At 36.7% G+C, this 19,781-nt stretch overlaps 1 protein-coding gene and 1 long non-coding RNA gene across 2 annotated transcripts in view; one reads left to right on the top strand and one right to left on the bottom strand.

Annotated features, from left to right (window-relative positions):
* Positions 1-360: 360 nt before the first annotated feature.
* LOC129348114 (uncharacterized) lies at positions 361-3,352 on the bottom strand. The gene is made up of 3 exons (XR_008600562.1): positions 2,975-3,352; positions 2,212-2,370; positions 361-1,277 (listed from the first exon to the last, which is right to left on the bottom strand). It is a non-coding gene; the product is annotated as an uncharacterized LOC129348114 (long non-coding RNA).
* Positions 3,353-5,184: 1,832 nt separating this feature from the next.
* Positions 5,185-19,781, top strand: part of LOC111582709 (serine/threonine-protein phosphatase PP1-beta catalytic subunit) — a 29,216-nt gene continuing 14,619 nt past the window's right edge. Inside the window, exon 1 of the mRNA XM_023291537.3 lies at positions 5,185-5,344. Coding sequence (XP_023147305.1) covers positions 5,293-5,344 — 52 coding nt within the window. The 5' untranslated portion in view covers positions 5,185-5,292. The remainder of the gene's footprint in view (positions 5,345-19,781) is intronic.

Raw genomic sequence — 19,781 nt, 5'->3', positions numbered from 1 at the left:
ACATTTATTTCCAACGTAAATGTGTGATATTCATCCTCTGGAGTTTTCTCTTCACATCGTCTTCCACCTGGACTGGTTTGGTCGGGAGCATGTGCAACAAACATTTGAAAAACTGCACTTTAACATCAATGAATGACACTGAAGTTTAATCTCTACATAAATGAGACTGAGTCTGGATGTGCTGCTCTGTCATTAACTGCTAAGTTTAGGGAAAGTTCAAACAAAAGAGGACAGTTCAGATCAGACTTGAGAATGAGCTTATTTTGAACAAACATCTCAGACTTTCTGAGCTTCAGCACCTCTAGCAAGACATTTTAACAACAAGCAACTCAAGAGATCCACAAGCTGGAGAGAGTTAGCTTTAGCTGAGCCAAAGAACATGTGGGATGCTAACCTAGCAAACATTTCAGACTTTTCTCTGTGAATTCTGAGAAATAATTTCCAATTTAATGACAGAGCTACACATCTTAACTCAGTCTCATTAAAACAGACTCTAATTCAGTGTCATCCATCCATATTAAAGTGTAGTTACCCAAAATGTTTGTTGCATGAGCTCCAACAAAACCTGTCCAGGTAGAAGGCCACTTTGACAAACAGGAAGTGGAAGATTCCAAGCAGATTTATAGAAGGGGGAACGGGGCTGTACTAAGCGTGGTCGAGTATAGAGGGGTGTTTTGTGGGTTTTTAAGGCTGATAATGATTATTAGTGAGACATTTGCAGTAAATGAAAGTATTTAAAATCTTGGAGTTAAACTTAGAAGAACACAAACTCTAACAGAAAACTTTGTTGATACGTTTTTGTTTTGTTTACAGATGTTAAGTTAAAGGAGACGTTTTTGTGACATATAATCAATCAAATCACTCCAGAAGACAGAGCGACCACAGGTAGATAAAGGTTCAGAGTCAAAGTAAATGTATTCATTACCAGTAAAAAATAAAATACTGATAATCAGTAAATCAGTCTGCCCACGATTACTGCAATTCTACAATGTATGTCTCTTTCCTTTGACTTGTTATTTGTTGTTTTCTGGATTGTACTCAGCTTCATGCCTTCGTCCACCCGGCCTCCGTTGACTCGTCCCGCCTGCCGTCTCTGGAGCTGAAGCTGGATTGGAACAGACCAAAGTACAGTCCAATCACGATGCCAGCTGCCTCTCAAAAGGCTCCTTCATCTGGCAGGTGGCGCCACTTCTTCTGAGGGGAAGCTGAGCTGGCCCAGCAGAACTTTGGAGATGTGTTCCAGTGGTTGGTGGATGTGTAGGGAGATAGAGAGGGACCTTTGAATTGTTCACAAAGGAAAACAGGGAACCCATTGGTAGTTTTAGTTTAGGTGCTACTGCAGTGTGTTTTTGGGTTTTAAGAGGTGAACAGGAAGAGTTTTTTTTCGTATTGATTATCTTTTACTTTGTTCCTGGTTGGAATGCCCATCAATGTCAACGTGAAGTTCACTTTTAGTTCTGTTTATTTATTTTTATTTTACTAACACCCATTTGTTTTTAACTCCCTCACATGTTGTGTTGTTGTAAACTTACTCTTTCAAATAAATTCTCGTCTAACCCTCTGGAAACCAGCGTTTGGACTGTTTTTGTGTTGCTCCTCACCTACTGACAGCTGTGGACTAAAGGCTATACTGTGACGTATTTAGAGCGACATGCTATACTATGATGTTTGTTGGGCGACACACTATACTATAGGCTTTTTTAATTGACATATTACTGTGACTTTTTTGTTTTAGTTTTTTTGTTTTTTTTTAGCAACATATAAGAATTCGAACAGTTTTAAAAGTTACTATACTTTTACTTGTACAATGAAATTATTATTCTATGGCATTTTTTAGATGACACATTATACTCTGATGTTTTCTTGAATTACATACTATTTTGACAATATACTGCACTATGACATTTTTTGAACCACATATCATACATGACAATTTTAGGCAACATCCTATCATTTTGCGCTTTTTGAACCACATAATAATCTATGTTTTGTTTTTTTTTCTTGCAAACATGCTGTACTATGAACTACAGGCCATACTATGTTATTCTTGAGTAAAGCATACTATACTTTGACATTTTCTGAACTACATCCTATACTATGGCATTATACACAGAGTGCTTTGGTTACATGATTTATAATCTAAATTTTTTTTCTGTTTTGTTTTTTGACAGGATTACCACAGACCTGACTGTGAACACCGTCGACACCCACCTGAGGGAGACGCTGTCTAAGATCTCAAGGCTGCTTGTTCGTGGTCTTTCTGGCACGTACTCTTCCAAGATGAGCCGGGAAGTTTAACACTGATGGAATGACACCAGGTCTAAGCCGACAAACTTCCACTTCCTCCTCAACCCATAGTCTCTGGGAAACCTACATGGAGTAAGAAAAGTAGACAGAGAAGTAATTAAGTCTGTACACAACATATTAAAAAGAAATCATGCTAATAAATAAAGAACCGAATTCGCCAATATACTGGAGAACAGAGCTATTTAATTTGATAAGTATAACCTTGTTTAGTAACATTTCAATTATTTGAGAAATAATCTCAATCATAAAATGGGTTTGGGGGAAGAACATAGATGGTAATCTGGATATACATGAGTTAGGCTTCATAACTACTATTGGTAGTATTGGTGGTAGTAATAGCAATGTGACTACTAGTAGTAGTAGTGGTAATACACTAACTACTGCTGCTGATACTGGCACTGCTACTACAACTTGTAATACTATTACAAATGCTGATACTACTTCTACGACTCTAACAGCTGTTTATACTACTACTGCTGCTTGTACATTTAGTATTACTACTACTGCTTGTACAGCCATACTACAGCTACTATTAATCGTCTGGTATTTGGTTGTCAAGCTGCTAGCTCGCCTTAGCATTTTGCTAGTGGCTAACTAGTTAGCGCTCATAGACTGGAAGCTCTCAACAAGATTTCATAATGAAAAAAGAGCCAAAAACTATTCTTACCTATGAAAAGTCATTCCAGGTTTCATTGTCTCAATCGTATGACGTAGTGTGTAACTGTATGCAGCACAGTGAGCCGGCATACTTGTTATTTACGTTTTCACGCCGTCTACATCAACGGAATGCACTGAAACTTTGCCCCCACTAGCTTAGCCTCGCTGTAGCCGCAGCTCAAAGGGGCGTATCCTATCTACTCATTCATATCTATGAGAACAATGGTGGCTGCACATAAGGACGTCTGACGTTGATTAGCTGCGTAAATACCATTATATACAGTCTATGGTAAATACGTATGTGAATCGCATCATTGGCTGCAGCAGCCAGTCACCGGTCACTCACTGACTCACATTGAAAAATAGCACAGAATGAATTGTTACGTGTTTATTTTATTTACAATTTAGGTTGGATTTTTTTTTCTGTGCGCCAGAGACCGTGTCAGCAGTGCGCAATTGCGCACGCGCGCAGCTTAGAGGGAACAGTGGTCCCAACAAATGTTTTCTACATATTTCTTTATGGCAAAGTTGTTGTTTTGTTATTGTTTTTGGCCATTTAATGCAATAATATCTGAACAAATCACCATGCAGGTGTCCAGAAATAATTTTAAAAAAAAGACCAAGACTAGATATTTAGTTGTTGCAAAAGTTGCCAACTGACTACATTAAAAAAGAATTAAGCTCTATGTTGTTTTATTCACTTTTCATTCTTTAAATTATAATAAAAGTTGACAGTAACCTGTTGCCAAGGGCTTGTTCACAGTGATGCTTTCAAGTGCTGTCGGAAATCAGAACAGCAGTGGAGAAAATGCAATTTAAGGAGGTGGGAAATGTTTTAATCCTTTTTTTTTCTATACTCATTGATTCTGATCACGATGGTGAGGCTCCCCTTTGTATAATTTAAGTGATTTTAAGGTGTTTTAAAATGGTGGTGGATTTTGCAAAACCTATTGAGGGATGTGTGATATATAAACACCATATTCACGTTATTTAAAAGAGAATATTACTCTTTTTGCTTTCAATTCTATTCTTATATTATTGCTGATGATATATCTTTTTAGTGCATTTACATTGTGGTATTGTGAGGTTACTAAATGGGCTTAGAAATTAATGGAAAACAAGAAAGATGCTGGCATGAAGTTGAAAAGGTGTGGAAAGACTAGTGACTGTGCCACGAGTAAATATATTTTTGTTAAACTGTTTTATGGAGTAGTGAGAGTGCCGAATTACAAAAGTAAATCTGTAAAACAAAAAGCAAATAAAAGTGGAAATATGAAGACGAATAAATAAAATAAAGAATAAATAGTGGCAATATAAAGCAATATTATTTTTTTTAAAATAATCCATAAAAGAAAAAGCTAATAAAAGTAGAAATATAAAGACAAATAAATAAGATGATTTAAAAAAATAGCAAATTTGTTTATAAATAAAACAAAAATCTAAAATAATGTGGCAATGTAACACAAGATTTATCAAAAAAAATGAAACCATTAAAGACAAGGCTAATAAAAATAGAAATATAAACACAAATAAATAAAATGCTAAAAAATAAGAAGAAATGTGCTTATAAATATATTTTTTTTAAAATGGGGCAAAATTAATCCTTAAAAAAAAAAACATAAAAAAGGTTGATAAAAGTAGAAATATAAAGACAAATAAATAAAATGATTTTTTTAAAAATCTAGAAATTTGCTTACAAATAAAACAAAAATAATGTGGCAATATAAAGCAATATTAATCAAAAAATGAATCCATTAAAGACAAGGTTAATAAAAGTAGAAGAATCATGATAAATAAATAAAATAAGAAAAAAGAAGAAATGGGCTTATAAATAAAACAAAAATATAATAATGTGGCAATATAAAGCAATATTAATCTAAAATTTAATCCATAAAAGAAATGCTAACAAAATTAGAAATATAAAGACAAATAAATAAAATAATTTTAAAAATAATAAGAAGAAATGTGCTTTTCTTTTGCTTTTAAAGTGACATTTAAACTTAACCCTAACCTTTCCGACATTATTTAGTTTTCCTTTTATTAATTCATCTTCATATTTCCACGTTTATTTGCTTATTCTTTTATAAATTTGTTTTTGTAATTTGGCACTCTCACTGCTCCATAAATTCCACGCCTCTAAACTGAAAATGTTCCATTCTTCTACTCTCTCCGCTGGAAGTAAAAATATCCGAGGGGCCTGAACGCGGCGTAATAGTCCTAAACGGGAGGCCGTGAATGGGAGGAGGTTGGCGGTGCGTTTGTGTGCGCTGAGGCGGTGCCTGCCCTGCCTGCTCCAGACTGCGGCGGGCAGAGCTGTTCGTTTCAGAAATGGCGGAGGGGGAGTTGGACGTCGACTCGCTGATTTCCAGGCTTTTAGAGGGTGAGTTCGCACTTGTATTTTTAATTTACGTTGCTTTTTCGGGGCGCGGTTTTACCCCCCGGAGTAGTTATTTCGGTTTAATTTCGACGGCAGTTGACGAGAAAAAAAGGCCCCTTTACTTGCTAGCGTAGCCCGGCGCTGGAGCGGACAGGACTGGTCCCGTCCGTCGGTGGTCACAGACACCCTTAGTCAGCCGTCGCCTCTCTTTTCCTACATCTTTTATACATTAAATATTCATATTTAAACCCAAAACTCACTCGAGTCTTCTCCAAAACTGACTTTTGAGCGTTAAAAGCTGCGTTCAGGATTTAGAAAGTTGAAGCTAGCTGACCGCTGGTGCCTCAACTGTCTGTGAGAGAACGTCAGAATCCTATTAAAACTAACCCCAACTATTGAAATTCGTTAATTAATGTCGCTATAACAGCGTAATCACCTTGGCATTCGGCAAATTAAGCACTTACCGAGCTGCTTTTCTGATCTAAACCCCTCAACCATACTATTTGCTCATATTGCCACAAGCTCCCTATAGAACACACTGTGGTGGGCGGTAGCTCCTGCTGCATATCCCTGCTAAAAAGTAGATTTTTCTTTTAAAATAAAGTGCAAAGTTGATGATTTAAGTGAGCCGAAAATGCCATAACAATTGTATGATCTCAGTGGAGTAGTAAAATCTTGGTTCTATTGTGTATTTATGCGGTTTTGGCCACAATTATTATAAAAATGTGAAATTTTCGAATGGGATATGGTGGGACAGAATTCCCAGCTGATGAGTGTTGTAATGTTTCCGTGCGAATATTGCTAAATGGGAATATTTACACGGGCCACATCCCACTTTAAATCAACTTTCACAGTGTGTACCCTGTCGTCATGTCAAAACAAAGCCCTAACCTTGATGTGTGGTGTTTTGTAATTTCATAGTCGGTGCAGGAAATCAAGCCTGCAGAAGTTTCCAAATGTCTGTAATATGGCTGTTACTATCATTCATAAAGTAAGTTTGACTGTGAATGATGATAGCTAGTGTGCATAAAGTGTTTATTACACTGATGGCTGTACTTTCGAAGAAAAAACTCTTATGTGTTGGGTAGCACTTTCCTAGCCATCCTAAATAAGGGACCCTGACATAAGTGAGCTGATTTGTCCCTTTCTTTCTCTTGAGAGCACAAACGGTGTCTCGGCTGTGGCGAACAAACACCCACGATCGATTCTCTCACATAGAATGAATGAGCACGATGTGTATGAACACGCCAGTATAACCTAATCATCTGGATTGATTGGGGACCGGTGACATAATGGTGCTCGTTTGTTTTTTGTGTGTGAGTGCGAGCGGTGGAGTAACACGGCGGTGTCAGCTGGGCAGGACCGGGCTGTTAGTTAGTTAGCTGCCTTCGTGTTTAGCTGCCTTTTTAACGCAGCGAATAGGAGGAAACCTCAGTGGAGGAAATTGGAGGGATCTGGCCATAAGGTTTCCAGATGTGAGCTCTGAATGTGTCCAACTATCCGTCTCCTTTCAGTCACTTTCTCTTTCCGAAACCAAAATCGAATGTAAATGAAGCCAGCTTTCAGGTCAAATATTACATCTTGACTATTAAATATTTGTGGTTATTTTTAGTTGAAGGCTTGGTGAAGTTTGACATTTGCCGTGGTACTAATATGATGTATACATTTTACCCTGTGCACCAAAACAAGACTTCACTTCTTCAGTCACTTTGTAGTTAGGCTAAGAGTGTTTTTCCCCAGACGTATGTAGATGTTTTAATGTTGCTCAGATTGTAAAACTTCAGATTTAGATATCATCAATGTTGGACTGCTGGTTAATGTCAATTTATACACTACCTTTCAAAAGTTTGGGGTCACCCACACTTTCATTCATGTGCTAACATAACTGCACAAAGGTTTCTAATCATCAATTAGCCTTTTTTCTTTTGAACAATAGTGTACATGAATTAAAGTTGTTCTAAAATGAGTTAAAGTTGCTCCAAAATGAATTAAAGCTGTTCTAAATGAGTTAAAGTTGTTCTGTATCAGTTAAAGTTGCTCTAAAATGAGTTAAAGGTGCTCTAAAATGAGTTAAAATTGCTTCAAAATGAGTTAAAGTTGGTCTAAAATGAGTTAAAGTTGTTCTAAAATGAGTTAAAGTTGCTCTAAATGAGTTAAAGTTGCTCTAAATGAGTTAAAGTTGCTCTGAATGAGTTGAAGTTGTTCTAAAATGAGCCAAAGTTGCTCTATATTAGTTAAAGTCGCTCTCAATGAGTTTTACTCACAGTTTAGTAGTAGGAAGCATTCAACTTTAGTCCCTTTTGTACTATTTTGACAGTGTTCAGTGCCAGATTTCTGTACTTTTCACAGTGAAAACTTCCATATTTTCAACATTTCTGGGAAATTTTTGAACATTTTTTGGTGGAAAAAAAGAAATGTTAAAAAAAATTGTTTCTTTAAGAACATTCAGAAAAAAAAAATCAAAGATTTCCCAAAAATGTTGAAAATGTGGACATCAGAAGTTTCACTGTGAAAATATATTTTTTCCCACATTTTCAAACTTTAAAACAGGTCAATTTTGACCTACAGGACGACAGGAGGGTTACGACTTGACCTTTGGGCAACACAAAGACTTCTCACAGGCTTTTCCTTGCTGGTGAAATGTCGATATCTTATTTTACTGAACCAGATTGCATCTACAGCCATCTTTTATTTAGCAAATGGCCCGTCAGTGGCAGAAATGTCATTACGCCGCCTCTCTGGGGAGTCATTTCTTCCTCTCTGCGTGAATAAAAGGACGTTTTCGCTAAAGTGGGAGGAAAGAGTTCTTAACCGCTTCAGTAGTTTGATGTCTCACTTGTTCAGTGAGCGCCGGTGCTAGTGGGGAACCTGCATACTCCTGCACGCATATGGAAGCTTCTCTGATGTCCTATTAAATGTCAACAGGCACAGCTGTCCCTGCTAGAAATTAGCCTACCCTTTCGGTGACACAGGCAGCGAGGGTAGGGGAGTGTAAAAACAGCAGTACAGTAATACAGTAGACTTTGTTGTTGTTGTTTTTGAATCTCTTCAAAACGCTCTTTCATTTTCTGTTAGATTAATAATAATAATTTTAACTTTATTAAGATGTTTAGTACCCTTAACCTTCGTGTCGTCCTGCGGGTCAAGTTTGAAAATGTTGAAAAAACTATATATTTTTACAGTGAAACTTCTGGTGTCCATATTTTCAACATTTTTGGGAAATCTTTGAACACTGTTCTTAACCCTCCTGCTGTCCTCATTTACGGGCACCAAAAAATATTGTTTCCTTGTCTGAAAAAAATCCAAAAATTCAGCAAAAAAAATCCCCAAATTTCTGAAAATCTGCAAAACCTTCAGGAAGAAAATTCCAATAATTCTTTAAAAGGTTCCCTTAAAAGTTTTTTTTTTTTTTTTAAAAATCCCCAAATTTGGCAAGAAATATATATAAAAATATATTGTAAATATTTTCAAAAAATGAGTAAAGATCTTCAGAAAAATCCTAAAATTATATAAAGTGATTACACACACACACACACACACACATATATATATATATATATATATATCTCAGTAAAACTTCTAATATTTTCTTTAAGAACATTCACATAAAAATCAACCAAAATCCAGCAAAATTCGCTGGATTTTGGTTGATTTTTTTTGTGAATTTTATTAAGAAACATTTTTAATATTTCTTTTTTTCTACCAGAAGGTCTCCCAAAAATGTTGAAAATGTGGACATCAGAAGTTTCACTGTGAAAATATATATTTTTTTTCCACATTTTCAAAATTCAAACTGGGTCAATTTTGACCTGCAGGACGGCACGAGGATTAAACAGACAGAAAATTATGCCAAAATTCAAATTAAACAAAGCAAAATAAATCTGATTTTTTAAGGAATTTACCATGCCATCAGATTCAGATTCGGAAAACTTTATTTGTCCCTAGGGGGGCAATTAAAAAGGCATGTAGAGCAGGCAGTGGAACAATGACATAGGGAAAAATATATATACAAATCTAGAGCAAGTAATGTAAGAATAAAAATAAAAGGAAAAAAAACACAACTTGGTAATATACTCGTTCAAATACGAATGAAAAGTAGGTTCAATATGGAAATGAGGTAGATACAAGACTATATCGAGGTAGATATAAATTGCAGAGTGCAAAAAACAGCTCCTAATTTCACGTCAAAGTCTCTGTCTACCAGGACATGGCTGTACGTCTGCATCATTAGTCGTGTGAGTTGAATGCTTACAGTTTCCTAATGCATTATGTGCAAAAAGTACACCCTTTCTGCACTAATTGTCAGATTTTTCTTGCAACAGTCCCTTCAATTTAGCAAATCCTGCTACAAAATGCTTTACAAGGACAGAATTAAACCCTGCTGTCTTTACAGTAAAGCAGCCGAAGTAAACTCCACCATAAAAAAATGACTTTACTTGGCTCTGTGTCTGCTGTTAACATTTATCCATGACAGGCAGTTGTAAGGAAAACAGGATGATAGTGTAGGACTTTATTTCTCTGCTGAGACAGGGATCACCACACAGGCTTTGACTTATGCTTATCGTGGCATTTTACAGCTGACTAAAGTAACTTCACTTCCCTTCCAGCAACACTTGGTTCTTCTGTCACACAACAAACCCAGCAGTCACCATCGCCATTAAAGATGTTAAAATAATTTGCATTAACCCTCCTGTTGTCTTCATTTACGGCACCAAAAATATTGTTCCCTTGTCTGAAAAAAATCCAAAAATTCAGCAAAAAATTCCCCAAATGTATTAAAATTTGCTAAATCTTCAGGAAGAAAATTCCTTAAAAGTTTCCCTTAAAAGTTTTATTCCAAAAAAAAAAATCCCCACATTTGGCAAGAAATAAAAATTTAAAAAAATAAAAATTGTAAATATTTTCAAAAAATGAATAAAGATCTTCAGAAAAATCCTAAAAATATCTAAAGTGATTCCATCTATATATCAGTAAAAGTTCTAATATTTTCTTTTAGAACATTCAGAAAAAAATCAACCAAAATCCATGGAATTTCGGTAGATTTTGGGTGATTTTTTTTCCGAATGTTCTTAAAGAAACATTTTTTTAACATTTATTTTTTTTCCACCAAAAATTTTTCAAAAATTTCCCAAAAATGTTGAAAATGTGGAAGTTTTCACTGTGAAAATATATATTTTTTTCCACATTTTTAAACTTTAAAACGGGTCAATTTGACCCGCAGGACGACACGAGGGTAAATTTGTATAATTATTGTTTGTTTACTTTGCTGGACAGAGATGAGCAATGTTGGAGTAAAACTTGAGTAAAACCACACTGTAAAAGAATGAAAGTATAATCCAGAAAGTCTACAATGGCTTTAAAGATAAAACTAGTCAATGCAGAAGAATGTTGGCACTATTATTATATCATTATATTATTGTTACTCGTGTTAATACAAAAGCAGGATGGTTTGTTTAAGCCCCACCCCTAAACTGTGATTGGACGTTTTGGTATGTATGATGCACCTCTTTGTCAAAAAAGGCAGTTTCATCTGAAATGCGTCTAATACCGTCTATTACATGATTTGTTTGCATTCTAAGTCTTCCATAGTAACACAGCTGGGTTAATGGAAAATGTCTTAAAATAGAATCACGGCGATTAAATTTAAGACGCCAGCTGCTTGATATGTTATAAGTTTACCTATAGGTGAAAGTGGCCCATATATTATCTGACAGGCTGTACGTTCCACTGTTTAAATGGGATGATACGGGGGCAATAAAAGCAGTCATGGGGCGTTTCTCCTTCCCCCTGCTGTGGTGCTGATTTGGACGTCCAGCTTCAAGCAAACTTTCAACACATTTGGAGTTAAATCTGATAACTTTTTAATTGTTTCTGTCATTACCTCCAATTTTAATCTGACTAGGAAAAGACCGACTGTCATTTTAGATTATTGGATCCTATTTCGAGCATTTTTTAAAATATCTGCATCATAATTTTAAAAATCAGAGCTATTAATAAAATTTTCAAAATGCGCTACTTCCGCTCTGATACAGCCTCTTTTTTCTCTCAATGACCCGCCCACAGTGCTATCTGATTGGTTACATCATGAGCCTATCCACACCCAATGTTTGACTGGTTCTCTTTTACTTGAACATATCTAAAACATTTTTTTAAAACACATTTCAGTAAAGTTTTTGATTTCTAATAATCAGCATCAATATCAGCCCTGAAAAAACTATTGGTTGATTAGTATTGGACTCTTAATTCTGGCACATTCATTCAGAATTCCAAAAAAAAAGTGTCCAGTTCTACTATCTGATTACTAGAAGTTAATCCAATTGAAATCAAGTATTTTCACATTTAATTTCATGATTACTTTAACTGTAATCATTTAAAACACATGAATCCATTTCTATTGCTTTATTTTTTAACCCTTTGATGCACAACATGGGTCAAAAGTGACCCATATTCAATGGACTATGGGTATCTTTTGACCGTATTCAATGGAATATGGGCATCTTTTGTTGTGCATCAAAGGGTTAAAGAAGGGTCGTGAGTACAGTATCTGAGATGTTTTTTCCCACTAAAGGGTTGATAATAAACCAAAACTGACTAATTCTTTTACTATTAAAAAAAGTGAGCAGTTGGCATCACTCTTTCTCCTCATCTAAGACCAGTATTTGTGGATAAAACCTGTTTTAAAAAAGTTTGATGTACATGAAATGTACAACTGAAAGTGTTCAGAAGTATCCACCTTAGTTTATGGACACCAGAACACACACACACACATGCAGCGCACGTGTCCTTCAGCAGTAGTTTGGTGGAGGAGCTGACAGGCGTCGTCTAGTCGACAGGCTAAACCTGATCGACTGACAACATGGTTTACAGTCACTGAAGCCTCCTCGGTGGCCTGAGCGTGCAGCTTTCCAGCCTCTCTGGTTTCGTTTGTCACTGTGAATACAATGACTTGTCGTTTGCTGCCCTGTGACGCGTGAGTCACAGCTGAAAGGTAAGCAGCACAATGGTGCATGGCTTACTTAGCAAAGCCGTTTGTCTGCGTGTATTAAAACGGCATTTTGATGTCTGTGTGCGTCTGACTGAACGCTAATATCACGCAGTCAGAGTTTAAAGTCTCCCTGATGAACACATGAACTTCATTCCTGTCAGCAATAGAAAGTCTGTCCAACATTTCTTTATATACCACAGTAGTATGATGGCCGTTTGGGATTAAGTGCATTATTGTGTTGCATAAGAGGCTACATGAATGTTGGAAAAATGTGCAGTGGTCCAGTGGATTTTTAAATTTCATTTGGTATTGCAGCAGTTTTCATTATATTTTGCAGCATAGAGGTAGTTCTAAATATTTATTAATGCGTCGAAGAACTGTGCTGGAGAAGGAATATCTGCCTTTTATGCACTCTGCAACTGGCAGATGCTATTATTTTGACACACACCATTATAGAAAATGTGGCAGGAAGTCGTCAAACACTTCACGCTCACGGTCCTGAGAACATAACCAAACTAACTAGGCTGAGTAAACCACAAAAACGCGAATACTAATAACAAAAATCTGACAAAAAAAACAAGGCAAACTATTACAAGGCAACAAAAAAATGGACAAACGACAGAAACAAGACAAGCAAATGACAAACGAGATCAAAAATAGCAAAAGCGAGAAAACGACAGAAAAGATGCACAAAACAACAAATAAAGCAAGACAAAATGACAAAAATAAGACAAAAAGCGCAAGTGAGACAAAAAGGAAATAGAAAAAGACAAAAATGAGAATCAAAAACGAGACAAAACAAAAATCTTACAAAAAACAAGACAAAAAAACAAGACAAAATATTACAAAAATGATACACAAAATGACAAAAGAACAATGAACAATATAATATTTTACTTTATGATAAAAAATAGTTTTACAAATTTACAATCTGCAATTAATGTCTTCTGTAATTTTTGCACTTTGAGGGACACATTGGACCCTCTGGAGGGTCGCTTTTGGCCCGCGGGCCACATGCTTGACACCCCTGCCTTAGAATATATATACAAATAATAAAATAAAAGAGAAATAAGTGGGAAAGATGAGCTCCACCACAGCCACATTACACAGAACTGCAGGACACTGTAGGAAATCAATGAGCCATCTGTTGTTTTAGTGAGACTCTCAGTAGCACGTTTCAGATTTCACAGCAAAATCACTGCAGTCGCTTCCACCGAATCTGAGCTGACGGCGCGTTTTTTTCACAGAAACCCTTCAGATTTCTACAGCAGCAAGCCTCAGCAAGGCTTCTTTTGCTTCCCTGCATGTTTGTGTACAGCTTCCTTGTGTTTTTGTGTTTGTTTGCGTCCTCCTCCCTCTCCTCCTCATTAGTTTTTACTAGTCCCGTACAGCAATCCAGCGACTGGCCGCTGCCTTTCCAACATGCTAAGCCCACGCCTGCCCGGCTTTAGCCACAACAGCCTCTCTGTCTGCTCTGCCAGCTACAGGTGGCCCGTGGGCTTTATGTGGCACAATCAGCACCACGGCCCCATGCAGCAGCCACTAAGGAGGCAGTTAGGGATGGAAAGTTGATGTTTTTTCAGTGTCATTTTGGTTTACAGGCAAAGCTGGCAGCCAAGTCGTAACCCAGTATGGGAATGTAAAATCTCTAAAGAACAAGTTTAGGCTTTGTTTACTTCCTCAAGTGAAATCATCTCTGACTGAGCACACTTGGAGTATGATTTCAGTACAGCAGTAGAACATTTTTTTTTAGAGATTTCAGACACTAAACTCTGGCTCAATAGTCAACTTTTATATAAATATAATCAGAATGTGTCGTCTATACATAAATGGACATAATGCTCGGTAAAATAAGTCTAAATATTTCACTTTGGTTTTTATTTTATGTACCGTTAAGCTGATCTCCAACAAGAAGGGATTCAGTGTTTTCTCAACAAGCAAGATCTTTCAGGACAGGGGTGTCAAACATGCGGCCCGCGGGCCAAAAGCGGTCCTCCAGAGGGTCCAATCCAGCCCTCAAAGAGTAAAAATTCCAGAGAAGATATTAACTGCAAATTGTAAATTTGTAAAACTATAAATTCAAAATAATTTCTAGACCGTGACAAGTTGTTTTGATCATAAAGTAAAATACTAGACTGCTCATTGTTCTTTTGACATTTTGTGTCTCATTTTTGTAATATTTTGTCTTGTTTTTGTTGTTTTTTGTCTGCTATTTCTCGTTTGTCTCATGTTTTTGTCGTTTTGTTTCTCGTTTTTGTCGTTTTGTTTCCTTTTTGTCTTGCTTGTGTTTTTTGTCTTACTTTTGTCATTTTGTGTTTTGCTTTATTCATTGTCTTGTGTATCGTTTTTGTCATTTGGTGGGCTTTTTTTGTCTCGCTTGTGTTGTTTGTCCATTTTTTTGTCACTTTGTAACTTTTTTGTCAAATTTTTTGTCTGTTGTTTTGTTTCGTGTCGTTTGTCTAATTTTTTTTGTCATTTTGTGTCTCATTTTTGTATTATTTAGTTTTGTTTGTTGTTTTTTTTTAAAGTAAAATACTATATCATTCAGTTCCAGATACCTGTGATTAAATGTTTTGTTCCTTAGACACTCTGTGATCTGTAAGTTGTAATGTGTAAATGATAAACTGAGGGAAAATGTTGGTGAAATTGAGTTTATTTCATAATGTTTTGTAAAAAGATAGTTAATTGAATGTGAATATTTTCAGAATGTATGTTTTGCACTAAAACAAAGGAAACATTTGGAGTTGTGGTTATTTATAGGTTATTATGCTGTGATTTTACTGGTCAGATTGGGCTGAATGTGGCCCCTGAACTAAACTGTCTTAAGAGATTTTATCACGTCGACTAGAATCAGCAGATTCTTAAAGTGACCTTATATAACCCTAGCTAGGTCAGCAAGGCCATGAGTGGCTTTTATTGGATAATGATGATGCAGTCTAAAAGCAGCACACATGATAAAGGCCATACTAGTTCTATTATATACAGAAATTCTATTTAACATTGGCATCATAAGCCACTGGTCATTCCAGACCAAATAAGGCTGTAGCTATAAAACCAGTGCATTTTATTGCTCATAAATTCACCTTTTCATGTGAGTCAGATTGTGTTCCTACTTCTATCTAAAGTTATGCAGTCTTGCTTTAAGTTAAAGAGCATCCCTGAGGTTTTATCACTTTAATTGGTGGTGTGTGAGGACGACCCAGACTTTAAACTGTCTGGATTTATCGACTTTTTCGTTCACGTGCTGCAAGTTTATAGGTGAAGTTAAAGGAGTTCAACAAAGTCGCCATTTCTCTGCGTTGCTGTTTAGAAGGCTCCTTTGTTCCGCTCTTACAAAATGCGTTTTCCGTCGTTGTGGCCCCGCTTGTTTTGGTCGGTCGTGGAGGACTGCGTGGTGCTCGGGCTGCTGGCGTGGCACTCTGTTATGGAAACAACAATGGTGGAGCCTGTGTGGCGGGGAGCATTCACCCCCTGGCACCAAACGTGGCACGGAGAGCTCACCCAGGCTTTTCAGCTGCCCAGCCAGGCTATCCAATAAACCCTCCCTTCTATTCACCCCCCGCCCGCTCAGTCTCCAGCTTCGGTTCTGTTTTCCTCTCGTGTTCGACTTCTCTCCATCTCTTCCCACTTTCTGCATCTGCAGCCATGCCTCCTGTTTATTTCTCTCCTCTCAGTTTCATCCATTCTTCCACCCCACAAAGACGGCCATTCACTCGTGGCACTTAAAGTCGGACAAAACGTTCTCTGAAAACGCAAAGGCAGCACAGAAATGCCATCGCAGTCGGGATTTCTGCCTTAAGAGCCGCTCTCGCTCTCCTCGCCAGAGTTGCTTTGTGTTTCTTGCTCACTGAGGGGTCACTGTTTTCCATCGGCCCTGCGTGGGAGAGGGTTAGATGGAGGAGTGGAGGGGAGCTGCTGGCCTCATGCCAGCTGGAGAGAACGGGGGCGGATTGCTAAAAAAGGTCTGACGGGGCATCTTTATTGGTGCAGCAGTGACTAAAACATGCACAGTCATACCTGCTTAAAATTCATGGGTCTGCCTGACCCATTAGAAGTTCCTTTAAAAGTTTTTCCATGGTAACCAGACAAAATGAAAAAACACTGTTTTGCTGAAGCTGCTGTTTCTTGGTAGAAAAATTAAAGCTGCAGTAATCGATATTTGTATATAAACCACGGAAAAAGTGATGGTGTGAATGTTGAAAGGTGTTGGTGGTGACAGACTTTGCAGTTCCTCTCAGCTCTGCAGAGCATCGCAGCATATTTTGGTTTATTGTTTTGGATTTCCAAAAAGCAGCTTTAATGTTTTTGATTCAGTCCCATCAACTCTGTTAACAGCTTGACAGAGTCACCATTTTCGGCCAAACCCAAAAATTGGCATCCCAGATTGATCTCTTTCCGAGCCACGATCGCGAACATGTTCTCCTCTTTTTTGGGCTTTCTCTCCAGACACACAAATGTCACAAGGGCGATGCTGTGTTCACGTTGGCTAGTTTCCCTGTGATTGTAGGAGCTCCATTTATGCTTTGGTTGTTTATTTTCATTGATGCACGCCGCACGCTTATGACGTTTTATTCTTGCGCATTCACGTCGACTCACGTACATCGTAGGATGCGATTCAGCTGCGTTTTCTTCGTGCAATCTGCACAGAGCAAACTTCAAGTAGAGCCCAAAGATTATTCGATTCACGTCGTACAGCATAGCAAGCTGTGAACTTATAAGATTGTTAAAAACGCACAGTGTGTCAAGGCCTTTAGGCCACTAAGTTATATCATAGGAGTCACTCAAAAAAGATTAGGTAGCAAAACATGTTTACATCTCTAATAGTTGACATCATTAAATCTGTTATTTTCTGATTGAAACAGATACATATTGTCATTTTAAAACACTATCCAGCTTAGTTTCAGAAAACTCTTGCACCTGTTGCAGCATGAAGACCTTCTACATTTCCAATCAGAACATTTGCAGGATAAAAACTAGATGAAACTTGTTCTGCAGGAGTACACAGCAACTACAAAACGACTAATAAAGCAGCAGTAATGACAACAGTGGTCTCAACAAGACGTGCATTGTAAGTGCTACAAATGTCGTTTTCATTTAAAGCCGAGGCTGACGCTAACAGCACAGCAGCTGAATAATTGACTTATAGGGGTCAGGCCTGTTTTTAAGCTGACATCAGTGTGTGTTTTCTTGTTGATGTGGCTTACGCAGCTCTTTGCCGGTGCAGCTGAAAGCCATTACATTGTTATGAACTCACGGAGAGGCCTCTCTTCCATCACACAACATTGTCGGAGGCTTCCAGCTCTCCCCTCTCGGTCTTGACTGACTACTTCCTCCTTCCTCCGTACGGGAGCACCCATATATGGCAATGTCTTCCAGAGGCAATCTGTGTGTAATTGACTTATCTTTCACTCTCTCTATGTTTGGCTCTGTTCGAGTGAACCCTCTTTTATATGAATAGAAACACAGGTGACCTCTTTCACCCCTTAGAAAGTAGTTTACCAGCAGGAAAACAGAGAAAATGATGACTTACCCCTCGTGTCATCAAAATTGACCCGTTTTAAAGTTTAAAAATGTGGGGAAAAAAATATATTTTCACAGTGAAACTTCTGATGTCCATATTTTCAACATTTTTGGGGAAATCTTTGAACATTTTTGGTGGAAAAAGAAATGTTAAAAATGTTTCTTAAGAACATTCATGAAAAAATCGACCAAAATCCAGCAAATTTCGCTGGATTTTGGTTGATTTTTATGTGAATGTTCTTAAAGAAAATATTAGAAGTTTTACTGATATATATGTAATCACTTTAGATATTTTTAGGATTTTTTGGAAGATTTTTACTCATTTTTTGAAAATATTTACAAGAATTTTCTTGCCAAATTTGGGGGATGTTTTTTTTACAACAAAATGTTAAGGGAAACTTTGAAGGAATTTTTAGAATTTTCTTTCTGAAGATTTTGTAAATTTGTATGTAAATGAAGAGGAGAGGAGATGAACAGGAGGGTTAAATGGTTATACAGGTGAGTCTTACTTTACCTGCACCAAAAAATATTGTTCACTTGTCTACAAAAAATCAAAAAATTCTGCAAAAAAATTCCCCAGATTTCAGAAAATTTGCAAAATCTTCAGAAAGAAAATTCTAAAAATTCCTTAAAAGTTTCCCTTAAAAGTTTAGAAAATAAAATTGTTGTAAATAATAAAATTGTTGTAAATATTTTCCAAAAAATGGATTTTCTAAAGTGATTACATATGCAGTATATCAGTCAAACTTGATTTAAAAAAAAGAAATGTTAAAAATGTTTCTTAAGAACATTCACAAAAAAAAAAATCAACCAAAATCCAGCTAATTTCACTGGATTTTGGTTGATTTTTTTGTGAATGTTCTTAAGAAAATATTAGAAGTTTTACTGATATATATATGGAATCACTTTAGGTATTTTTAGCATTTTTTGGAAGATTTTTACTCATTTTTTGAAAATATTTACAAGAATTTTCTTGCCACATTTGGGGATTTTTTATTTTTTTTATAAATAAAACTTTTAAGGGAACGTTTAAGGAATTATTGGAATTTTCTTCCTGAAGGTTTTGCAAATTTTCAGAAATTTGGGGAATTTTAAAATTTTTTTTCAGACACGGAAACAATATCTTTTTTGGTGCCCGTAAATGAGGACAACAGCAGGGTTAATGTCAGACCAGACTACTTGCAGTTTTGGGCAACACATCCACAAACATAAAACTCTTGACCCTATGTGACTCTGCAGAAAGCTCTGGTGTGTTTGCATCAAACAAGCCCGTCCTTTCTATACATCGGTTTCGTCTTCCAGCTCATCTGACCTAGTTTGACTACATACTCACACAGCGCGTCACGTTGTGTTGTGTGTGGCAACATCTTTCTGGCGTGGTTCAACTTGTGGCACAATGGCGGGTTGGGCTTTACCCAAGATCCTCCCAAATTCTTCTGAATTAAAGCTGAAAGGTGCCAGGCAGTGGAGTATTTTAATTCAGGGAACAGTGGCTCATTTGTACCTAGAAAGATCAAGCAAAGATAGCAAAGGTTACTGAGCAGATGCTGAAATAATCGGCTTCTTTTCACCTCTCAGTAGAGAATGCTAATGCTAGATAAATAAGAAACAAGTGGCAATAATAATACTTTTGTTTTTGTCCAAGCCGAAACCACACTGATGACCTCAGGACTTTTGCTTGAAAATATGTAAAAATTTGTTGGCATGAGTTGACAGATTGGTTCAACACAAGTTGTTGCTAAAACCTAAACCAGAAATTTACATTTTGGTTGTTTCACAGTTTCATTTTTCTAACAAATATGTTCACAGTGACCACTCTTCTTTGTCATTTGAAGCTGTTTAGTTTTGTCCAACAAACTGTCAATAACCCAAGAATAGCTATCTGAATATATACTAATAAAACATTTCTTTATTTTTAGACTTACAAATCCAATT

The sequence above is a fragment of the Amphiprion ocellaris genome, chromosome 23 (genome assembly GCF_022539595.1).
Source record: "Amphiprion ocellaris isolate individual 3 ecotype Okinawa chromosome 23, ASM2253959v1, whole genome shotgun sequence".
NCBI lineage: Eukaryota > Metazoa > Chordata > Actinopteri > Pomacentridae > Amphiprion > Amphiprion ocellaris.
This window is presented reverse-complemented; position numbering and strand designations above follow the sequence as displayed.